This window comes from Palaemon carinicauda, chromosome 45, assembly GCF_036898095.1.
Source record: "Palaemon carinicauda isolate YSFRI2023 chromosome 45, ASM3689809v2, whole genome shotgun sequence".
In the NCBI taxonomy this organism is placed as follows: domain Eukaryota; kingdom Metazoa; phylum Arthropoda; class Malacostraca; order Decapoda; family Palaemonidae; genus Palaemon; species Palaemon carinicauda.
Window position 1 is genome coordinate 21,657,305 of NC_090769.1, and position 12,166 is coordinate 21,669,470.

Sequence of the window (12,166 nt, forward strand, 5' to 3'; positions counted from 1 at the left end):
CTCTCTCTCTCTCTCTCTCTCTCTCTCTCTCTCAAACAGATGGTTTTACTCCCGGACACGATTTTCATGTGTGTTGGTGTTTGCGGGTAGCAATATACACACTGTATATTTATTCAAGGGTCCGAGTTCCTCTCTCTCTCTCTCTCTCTCCTCTCTCTCTCTCTCTCTCTCAAACATAAAACTAATCAACCAAATTCATAATCACCTAACATTATTATATTCACTTGATGCAAACCTCTCTCTCTCTCTCTCTCTCTCTCTCTCTCTCTCACTTGTGTATTTTTCTCTGCTTACATCTCTCTCTCTCTCTCTCTCTCTCTCTCATATGTCTGTGTTTGCTGGTAGCAATGTACATGTCGATTTATTTATCCAAGACCCCGAGTCTCTCTCTCTCTCTCTCTCTCACTGGAAATGAGCAAAAGTGGAATCCCCCCCTCTGTCCATGACCTTACGCATTGACCCGAGTCATCTTGGCTCCTACCCCCTCTGCCCCCCTTAAAGTTCGCTTCACTCTCCTTTTCATACCATTTACTTCTGGCATTCATCGTTTATTATGATAATTCTCTTCTATTCTCTTCTATTCTTCCCCTTTCCCTTGTTCGGAAGTGATTTTTTTCTTGGATAGGAGATTCATGTGTTCTGGAGTGAATCCTTGGTGTTTTTTTCTTTAATGTTCCATGGGAGTTCATGGAATCGAGGTCATTGTGCAGGAAGGGTGAGAGAGAGAGAGATATGTGACTCACGGTGCTTGATGAGAGAGAGAGAGAGAGAGAGAGAGAGAGAGGGAGAGAGAGATGTTTGCATCAGGTAAATATAAAGATAAAAGGTGATTATGAATTAGATTGATGATTGACTAGTTTTATGTTTGAGAAGAGAGAGAGAGAGAGAGAGAGAGAGAGAGAGAGAGAGAGAGGGTGTTTGCATCAGGTAAATATAAAGATGAAAGGTGATTATGAATTAGATTGAATAGTTTTATGTTTGAGAGAAAGAGAGAGACAGAGAGAGAGAGAGATAGTGTTATGTCAGGTTGATTACATGAACATGCATTCATGCTCACCCTTTAGCGCACGAATACGAGAGAGAGAGAGAGAGAGAGAGAGAGAGAGATTGAAACGAGTTGCATCGACAGTCAGCCGGGCCTTTCCCAAGGATATTAGTTTCTCCTAAAAGGAATTTGTATTGTATTTCTTGTTTCCGGGTCAGTCGTCCTTCGAACTTCACGAAAAACGTTGCAATTTTCCCCCCAGGTTTAAAGGTCGCTCATGAATGGCAGTGGCAAGGGACAGTGACATTGCCCTATCAAGCAGGATACACCAGAAGATGCATTAGCAACTCTCTGGTGGATATACGAGGTGCCTCACACTGAGGGACCTGGGGGAACCCAAACAAAAAATAAGGCAATAAGGCAATGACCTAGAGACTGACCATATATACATATGATTAGTGCCCAAGCCCCCTCTCCACTCAAGCTAGGACCAACGAGGGCTAGGCAATGGCTGCTGATGACTCAGCAGATAGACCTACTGTATAGGCTTCCATAATCCCCCCTTCCTTAGCTCACAAGGATGGTGAGGTTGCAGTGACCAAAGGAACTAACGAGTCTGAGCGGGATTCGAACCCCAGTCTGACGTAAAGGGCCTCGTTTAGATTTCGCCAGTCGTCTCTATCTTGAGCTTTTAAATCAATACTTCTCCATTTTTCATCTCCTATACTTCACTCTTCGTAGTCTTGAGCCATGTAGGTCTGGGTCTTCCAACTCCGTTTAGTGCCTTGTGGAACCCCTTTGAAAGTTTGGTGAAGAGCATGCCCAAACCATCTCCAACTACCCCTCTCCATGATGAAATGAGCCGTAACCAGAGAGAGGGATCCAATATAGTACTATCTGGCCAGCCAAAGGACCCAATAGATCTCTAGCTGTAGTATCTCAACGGTTGGCAGTTGCCTTGGTCAACCTACTACCTACATGTAATTATAGGAACCGTTTTCACTTTGCTAGTGATTCGAACTTGGTCTCATCCCATTTCTTTTAGCGATGCAGATTTGCACCGACTCGCAGCGGTGCCCTTTTAGCTCAGAAAAGTTTCCTGATCGCTGATTGGTTGGACGCGATAATTCCAACCAATCAGCGATCCGGAAACTTTTCCGAGCTAAAAGGGCACCGCCGCGAGTCGGTGCAAATCTGCATCGCTAAAAGAAATGGACTATAGTTCCGTGATAGCATAAATCTATGTTCATTTAGTTATTTGTGGCAGTAACTAGATGCGGATGTAATGGGGGTGGGGGTTGGGGGGGGGGGAATGCGTGGCCCATTGTCTGAATGCGGATCTGACTGCGGAAATGAGCGGTCGGAACAAAAGCTACAGTACCCTTCATGGTAGTCGAGTTAGGTGGGATAATAACGATTACGAGGAAAATTCTCTCTCTCTCTCTCTCTCTCTCTCTCTCTCTCTCTCTCTCTCTGTTAATATTCTACGTCTCAGCTCTCACTCTCTCGCTCTCTGAATATTCTACAACGCCTTAGCTCTCTCTCTCTCTCTCTCTCTCTCTCTCTCTCTCTCTCTGTGAATATTCTACGTCTTAGCTTTCTCTCTCTCGCTCTCTGAATATTCTACAACGCATTAGCTCTCTCTCTCTCTCTCTCTCTCTCTCTCTCTCTCGGAATATTCTAAGTCTTAACTCTTTCTCTCGCTCTCTGAATATTCTACTACGCCTTAGCTCTCTCTCTCTCTCTCTCTCTCTCTGTGAATATTCTACGTCTTAGCTCTCTCTCGCTCTGAATATTCTACAACGCCTTATCTCTCTCTCTCTCTCTCTCTCTCTCTCTCTGATTATTCTACAACGCCTTAGCGCTCTCTCTCTCTCTCTCTCTCTCCTCTCTCTCTCTCTAGAATATTCTATTACGCTTTAGGTTATTGTACATTTCGTATTTATTTCCCAAACAGGGCCTAGGTTTTAATTTAGCTGATGCTTATGGCATTACGTACTTCACTTACTTTAAGGTCTGCTTTCCTGGTTCTATCACGCAGGGGAACCCTATTCATCACAAGATTTACACGTTCATTTTATTGTATGCATTCTTATACAACGATGTGAAACATTGACCATATTTTGAAACGACAAAATTTCCCGCAAGATAGATGGCGCTAGTAAACGTGCAGCAGCTTTTCCCCGAGAAAGTCTTCAGTTTCTTCTTGAACGAATGCAATCTTGCTTCGAAACATCCCCTTATTCATATGTATTCAATGACATTTACGCATACGTATGCGTAAGCATAAACCCCTCATGTTTATGTATTCAAGTATTGATGCCGTATTGCGTTAATGTAATCACCCATGTAATCAACCAAGAACAGGTCTCTTGAATTCACGTAAACATAAATTGATTGACCTGATTTCTCTTCTCCCGTAACAATCAGAAGTCTGATTTCTGTTTGCTATTCGTGATATGAACAATTAAAAGATGTTATTGTCTTAAATCCTATCTTTTTCTTATATGTTCCCCTCGGCAAAGGGGGTCAGACCCTGCTGGGACAAATGCCATTGACTTTCGAGGTCATGACCTTTTGGCACAGGTCGAGGGCGAAGGCTTTCTTCTTCTTGTTTTTCTTTTTCTTCTTCTTCTTCTTCTTAATGTCTTTGTATCCTTATGAGGAGGGTCCTGTCTTGCAAGCCCGTTGCTGCATTATTATTATTATTATTATTATTATTATTATTATTATTATTATTATTAGCTAAACTACAACCCTAGTTGGAAAAGTATTATATTATTATTATTATTATTATTATTATTATTATTATTATTATTATTATCTAAACTACAACCCTAGTTGGAAAAGTATTATTATTATTATTATTATTATTATTATTATTATTATTATTATTATTAGCTAAGCTACAACCCTAGTTGGAAAAGCAAGATGCTATAAGCCCGAGGGCTCCAACAAGGAAAAATAGCCCAGTGAGGAAAGGAAATAAACGATATATGGAGTGATTAAAATTAAAATAGAATACTTTAAAAGCATTGACAACATTAAAACATATTTAATTTATAAACTATAAAAGGACTTACGCAAGAGAGTAATCGTGGGGTCATTTTTCCTCCCGTACGTAAGCTCGTTCATGAGGAAAGTATATTTTATAGATTATTATTTTGTCTAGCTGTGATTATAATAAGATCATGTTTTCTTGTTCCTTTTTATGAATTAATTATTGATGAACCAGTCCCTCTCGCGGTAGGATTAGCAGTCAGAAATAATATATATTTATATCTAAATGTGTACACTCTAAGTATAATACATAATACAGTCTTTGGTATCTGTCCACCCAACTAAGTCTAATTTTTCTTTAAGTAAATAAAATAGAAAAATTTTAATACTAACAATAAACAAAATATCAGATCCCCTGTTGGAGCCCTTGGGCTTATAACATCCTGCTTTTCCAACTTGGGTTGTAGCTTAGCAAGTAATAATAATAATAATAATAATAATAATAAAAACAACAACAACAATAATAATAATAATATACAATAAACAAAATATCAGATCCCCTGTTGGAGCCCTTGGGCTTATAACATCCTGCTTTTTCCAACTTGGGTTGTAGCTTAGCAAGTAATAATAATAATAATAAAAACAAAAACAACAACAACAATAATAATAATAATAATATACAATAAACCAAATATCAGATCCCTTGTTGAAGCCCCTGGGCTTATAACATCCTGCTTTTCCAACTTGGGTTGTAGCTTAGCAAGTAATAATAATAATAATAATAATAATAATAAAAACAACAACAACAATAATAATAATAATATACAATAAACAAAATATCAGATCCCTTGTTGAAGCCCCTGGGCTTATAACATCCTGCTTTTCCATCTTGGGTTGTAGCTTAGCAAGTAATGATAATAATAATAAAAACAACAACAACAACAATAATAATAATAATAATCTCTAAATAAATTGACCTCCTCATATAATTATCCATGAATAAAATTAATGAAGTGAAAGAAATCGCAGGATAGTAGGCACCTGGCCATGAGCATATGATAAGCTCCAAAGAAGAGCTACGTGACGTAGCTCTTCTTTGGAGCTTATGTTCATTCAATAGACTTTGGACCTTGAGACATAGATGCCAGATGGGTAGTCTAAAAATCCCCAAAACAACACAAAAATCCCCATTTCCAGAAATATATATTCATCTGATTCTGTAAACTTTACTAATATATAAATTACAATAAATAAAAAAGGACCACGAGGACTAAAAAAAAAAAGATTGAGGTCTTGTGAAGTGGAGAGAGAGAGAGAGAGAGAGAGAGAGAGAGAGAGAGTGAGAGAGAGACTTATTTTCACAATTTTCTGGCCAAAAATCCCCGAATTTGTACAGAATATCCCCATTGGACACCCAAAATCGCCAAATCTAGGGACAAATTCCCATATCTGGCAACACTGCCTTGAGAGCCACCTGTGTTTACATTTGTCAGGTGACGTCGGAGATAAGAGGAGATAATATAGGCATGAAGATGACAATGATGATTAGTCAGAAGGAAATGGCGGAAGTTGTTGGCAAGGGGTTAAAATTAATGTTTCTACGTGCGGGGTTATTATTATTATTATTATTATCATTATTATTATTATTATTATTATTATTATTATTATTATTATTATTATTATTATTATTATTTGTTGTTGTTACTGCTTCGTTAATTACTTTTGCGAAAATATTTTCACAATACCCTGAGGGCTAAATAAATATTTTTACAAATAACATATAATCTTAATAATTAATAAGAGTTATAGAATTTTGTGATAGAAAGATGATTCTTAAAGTTGATAGTCATTTATTAATTGTATAATGTATGCCAAGGAAATTTTAAAATGATTAATTTTTTATTAATTAATTAATTGATCATTTCATTTTATAATTAATAAAAGTAGAATTTTTAATAGAAAGATGATTCTTAAAGTTGATAGTCTTTTATGAATAGTATAAAATATGTCAAGTTAATTTTTAAAATTATTAATTTTTAATTAATTAATTAATTATTTCATTATATAATTAATAAAAGTCATATAATTTTGAATAAAAAAAATCATTCTTAAAATACTTAGTCATTTATGAAAAGTATAATGTATGTCAAGGAAATTTTTAAAATTATTAATTTTTAATTAGTTAATTGATTATTTCATTCAATAGTTAATAAAAGTCATAGAATTTTGAATAAAAAAATCATTCTTAAAATACTTAGTCATTTATGAATAGTATAAAATATGTCAAGTTAATTTTTAAAATGGTTAATTTTTAATTAATTAATTGATTAATTTATTATATAATTGATAAAAGTTATAGAATTTTGAATAAAAAAATCATTCTTAAAATACTTAGTCATTTATGAATCGTATAATATATATCAAGGGAAATTTTAGAATAATTAATTTTTGATTAATTAAATTGTTATTCCATTCTATCTATTCTTCTGGTAGATAATCTTTTAATTAATAAGTCATAGAATTTTGAATAGAAAGATGATTCTTAAGATAGAGTCATTTATGAATCGTATAATATATGCCAAGGAAATTTTAAAATGATTATTTTTTAATTATTTATTTAATTCTTTAATTAATAAAAGTCATAGAATTTTTAATAGAAAGGTGATTCTTAAGATAGAGTCATTTATGAATCGTATAATATATGCCAAGAAAATTTTTCAAAAATTAATTTTTAATTATTTATTTAATTCTATAATTTATAAAAGTCATAGAATTTTTAATAGAAAGATGATTCTTAAAATACAAAATCATTTATGAATCGTATAATATATGCAAGGAAATTTTAAAATAATAAATTTTTAATTATTTATTTAATTCTATAATTAATAAAAGTCATAGAATTTTTAATAGAAAAATGATTCTTAAAGTTAATAGTCATTTATGAATCGTATAATATATGCCAAGGATATTTTTAAATCATTAATATTTAATTAATTAATTTATTATTTCAAAGTTGTAGAATTTTGAATGGAAAGATGATTTTTAAAATACAAAATCATTTATGAATAGTATAATATATGCCAAGGAAATTTTTTAAAAATTAATATTTAATTAATTAATTAATTTATTCCATTCTATTTATTCCTTTCTATTTATTCCTTTGATTAATGATCTCTGTTTCTGTCCACAGGAGATGGCGGGTGCGAACAAGCTTTTCGGGAAGGACATGGGCCAGTATGAGGAGTTGGACATCGATGACCTCTTGGAGCAGCTCTCCCCCGAGGAGTTGGAGATGCTTGCTGGCGAGGTCGACCCTGACGTAAGTTATAACTCCAGGAGTCTGAGGTCGATTGAGTCTTAGGTCGCTTTTCATTTGACCTTCGACTGGAGACTTTTAATAGTTTATGTTTTTTTTTTCTTAATGTAATAATTAGGAATCTATAATAAAAATATTGAGAGAGAGAGAGAGAGAGAGAGAGAGAGAGAGAGAGAGAGAGAGAATGGTTAATATAAGTAAAATATTTTGTGAGAGAGAGAGAGAGAGAGAGAGAGAGAGAGAGAGAAAGGTTGATATAAATTAAATGTGTGAGAGAGAGAGAGAGAGAATGGTTAATATAAGTAAAATATTTTGTGTGAGAGAGAGAGAGAGAGAGAGAGAGAGAATGGTTGATATAAGTTAAATATGTGAGAGAGAGAGAGAGAGAGAGAGAGAGAGAGGTTGTTCTAACTACCAGTAAAGTATTTGAGGGAGAGATAGATGTTCGTTGATACAACTACAATATTGAGATGAATATTTTACCATTTGTTATAAGATTGATAAACTTTATTAATTTTCAAAGCTTTGCAGTTATAATAGTGATAAAAACCATAGTAATTATGTTGATAATAATAGTAAAGATAATGGCAATGACCAATAGTAATACAATACCAGTACTAATAATAACTATTGATGATATAAATAACGTAATAAAAATGCCAATTTCATTACTGGACTTGCCACTGATTGCTACTATCTTCGACAGGACACTCTGATTCCTCCCAGCGAGCGCAACAACTACAAGTGTGAGAAGGAGTCCACAGGTCCCCTCGACCGCAAGAAGCTGATCAACCACATCAACGATCAAGCCCTTAATGAACCTGACAGACCGGAGCTGGTTCCATACGTCCCAGGGGTTGTCAGAGGCAAAAAGGTGAGCAGTACTGTAATGAGACTAAGGGCACTTTGATGTTATGAAGTAAAATATGTTATTTACCTCCTTAAATGATGCCACGTTGATGTTATGTACGTCCTAAAATGATGCCACATTGATGCTATGAAGCACAGTACATTATGTACGTCATAAAATGATGCCACATTGATTTCATGAAGTACAGTACATTATGTACGTCCTTAAATGATGTTACATTGATGTTATGTGTATCTTAAAATGGTGCCACATTAATGTTATAAAGTAGAGTATGTTATTTACTTCTTAAAATGATACAACATTGATGTTATGAAGCACAGTACGTTATGTACGTCCTAAAATGATGCCACATCGATGTTATGAAGTGCAGTGCATTACGTACATCTAAAATGGTGCCACATTGATGTTAGGAAGTACAGTACATTATGTACATCCTAAAATGATGCCACATTGATGTTATGAAGTACAGTACGTTATGTACGTCCTTAGATGATATCACATTGATGTTGTGAAGTACAGTACGTTATACTGTATACGTCCTAAAATGATGCCACATTGATGTTCTGAAGTGCAGTGCATTACGTACATCTAAAATGGGGCCACATTGATATTATGAAGTGCAGTATGTTATTGTACATTAATTTACAGAACATTTCAGTACGTTACAGTACATTACTGTACGTTGCTGTACTTTACAGCACATTTGAGAATGGCCTGGCTTGGAGGTATTCTGTTCTGTAATTTATAGAGTTAAATAAGTATATAAGTTTTTGCAAAAGAACAAATATAAATTATATCATTCAAGCTTAGGCTATTTCAGTACTTATCTCTTGAAAAATATTGAAATTGAATATAATGTACATTTTCACTTGAAAAATATTTTTTGGGTATTGATACCTGCTGAAGAATTCTTTGTGGTTCATTCTGGAAGATATGGGAATATTCTAAAGGAAACTTCTTAGATGCAAAGGCCACTGCATATAGTTCCAAGGGGTCTAACAGGTTTTTGATATATAATATAGGCATGTGGTGAAGGGTTTTGAAGTAGAATTATCATATGAAATTTTATATCTTATCACTTTTACCCCCAAAGGACGTACTGATACGTTTCACAAAACACATCCCTTTACCCCCATGGACGTACCGGTAAGTCCTTGCAAAAAACTGCTATTTACATTTTTTTTTTTTTTATTTTGATTATTTTTTTTTAGAAATTTCAGGCATTTTCCAAGAGAATGAGACCAACCTGACCTCTCTATGACAAAAATTAAGGCTGTTAGAGCAATTTGAAAAATATATACTGCAAAATGTGCTTGAATAAAAAATAACCCCTGGGGGTTAAGGGTTGGAAAGTTCCAAATAGCCTGGGGGTAAAAGGGTTAAGTAAAAACCAAGAAGTTTTTATATGGAAATAATTTTGTAGTTAAAGAAAAACATCTCGAAAGGTATTTGCTGGAGGCTGCAAACCAAACTTCTTGTTAATTCCTAAGTTATTTTACTTTCTTCCTATTGAATTTCAAAATCACACCTTGGGGTGGATGAATTAGCAAATAATCTTGAAAATGAGATAATTTAGCTTTATATTCTGTTCGGTTTACGTACATTACATCCTTACTAACCAAGGGTTTCAGATCTTGATTATAATGGCTTTAAAGATCATTAGTCAATGTTTTTTTTTCACAATCATTCTGAATTTGAAGCTTTGTTTTATTTGAGTTCCACCAAGCATAATGTATCTTTTCATATAAGCATAAGTTGCATACAGACTATACCAAGTAAGGAGTTTCTTACTTATCAATCATATAAAAAGTACAGTATACAATGTATATGCATTGAAGATATTTTTATGTCAGTGCAAAAATTACGAGAACTACAAATAACTGATGTTAAGGAAAGGGGGACACTAAACAGCTTTAAAATCAATAAGAAATTGTTTGATAAGACCTAAATGTGAAAGGACTTGAGGGTAGCATAACTGATAGTAAAGAAAGAGGGACACTAAACTGCTTTAGAATCAATAAAAAAAGGTTTGATAAGATCTAAATGCGAAAGGACTTGGGGCACAGGTAGCAATATTGTGTGGCAGTTAGGTTTAAAAGATCAGCTTCTTTTGCAGTCATGCTCCCTTGTTTAGTGTTTATCTATATACATATTTTTTTTTTAATAATTTAATGGCCCAGTGCTGGATTCTGGAAGGCCCTTTCTGACCCATGTGCAACTGGGGGAAATGCCCTCCACTTGCACCATGAAATAGAATAGAAGATAGAGAGCAAGGTGGAAGAAAGGAAGAGAGAACGGATAAAATTGAAAAGATCATAACTGTATCCATTTGTTTCATAAATTCACATTGTCTTTCAGAAAGCATCATGTTAATTCAGCTTGCATGTTGTTTGTGAAGTATCGAAGGTAAACTTTCATGGATCTCTAAGGCCGTGAACTATTAAAATAGGCTTGCCATTTCTGCCGTTTAAAGTTATGCTACTTTTTGGCACATGCATAACCGTGTTTTCTAGGTTGAAAAAAATGGCTGATATAAAATAAAAAGAAACTGCATATTGTATTTCTGTAGGAGAAAGCACTCAAACTGCTTTAGAATAAGACTTATAGAAAAACCCAATCTAAAGTTTACTTATTCAGTACTGTATATATTGGTCTATGGTGATTTTGAAGAATGTAAATATATTGGATGACTAGTAATTAATGGATTTATTACTTTTTACAGTGGATTCCACCTCCACCACCTGAACCAGAAGAAGATGATGATGCCGTTGCAAAGCCCCAGGAAGTTGAGATTGATTTAGATGAAGAAATCCAAGCTGTTTTGGATAGTGCCACAGAGGATGAAATTGTTGATCTTGCTGGTAATTTTATAGCTTCAAATAAGAGCTTTTTCTTTCTTTATTGATGATGATTTTATTCCATGTTGAGGATTGTCGTGGCCGATGAGGTAACGTCCCTGATTGGTGAACTGCAGACTCAAGTTTGAGTCCCGCTCAAACTTGTTAGTTCCTTTTGTCACTGCAACCTCACCATCCTTGTGAGCTAAGGATGGGGCCTTTGGGGGAGCCTATAGGTCTATCTACTGAGTCATCAGCAGCCATTGCCTGGCCCTCCTTGGTCCTAGCCTGGGTGGAGAGGGGGCTTAGGCACTAATCATATGTATATATGGTCAGTCTCCTGGGCATTGTCCTGCTTGATAGGGCAATGTCGCTTTCCCTTGCCCCTGTCATTTATGAGCAGTCTTTAAACCTTTAAATTTAGTGCAGTACAGTACAGTAATCCTTTGCCATATTGGTCTCTCGGTACATTACGGATTTATAAATATATTAAAGTTCCTCAAATTCCAAACATTTGGCGATACAAAAACAAAACCAACTGAAATCATAAATCTTAGATATTGTTTCAAAATTTCCTAATGAAATACAGTAATAAAACCATATATGATTTAATGTAGTAAGCAAGACGACATTAACAATATGAAACGGGACAATTTGTTGACCCTTGCATCTGAAAATTGTAGGTATGCGAGTTGGGTACATCCTACCCTAGGCCACATTTTTTTTTAAATTTAGCTTGCAAACAATTTGACTTACAAACATTGTTAGAACCTATTAATTATGTAAATTGAGTAATTTTTGTATATGTAAATCTATATTCTGGACTCCTCTTTATATTGTGGGTTTCTGAGGGCAGATAAGTTTTATATTTTTCATATTTTGATTATTTTTTGTTAGAAAATAGTCATTGTTTGGCTTATAAAAGCTAAAATTTATAAAGATAATTTGAAAAGTGTACCGTTGATTTCTGTATGGAATGTAACATACCTGATAGCCAAGGGATTACTTTATATCCATTATAAAGAAACAGATGTAGTATTTTCTTTCATTAAATTGTTTGTAAGAAACTGAAAAAGAGTTAATACAAGCTTGAAGAATATGTATCTGAATAGTTATGAATAATTTCTATTTAGAAGAAGCATTATCACCAAATATTT

General features: G+C 34.2%; 1 protein-coding gene across 6 annotated transcripts in view; it reads left to right on the top strand.

Annotated features, from left to right (window-relative positions):
* The window catches only part of tmod (tropomodulin), a 151,973-nt gene that overhangs the window by 106,623 nt on the left and 33,184 nt on the right, over positions 1-12,166 (top strand). For all 6 annotated transcript variants that reach the window (XR_011042565.1, XM_068367259.1, XM_068367258.1 and 3 more), the window contains exons 2-4: positions 7,176-7,304; positions 8,008-8,175; positions 10,895-11,033. Coding sequence is in view for 5 of the 6 variants with exons in the window: in XM_068367259.1 (XP_068223360.1) it covers positions 7,176-7,304; positions 8,008-8,175; positions 10,895-11,033 (436 nt within the window). In the remaining variant the exon portion in view is untranslated. The remainder of the gene's footprint in view (positions 1-7,175; positions 7,305-8,007; positions 8,176-10,894; positions 11,034-12,166) is intronic.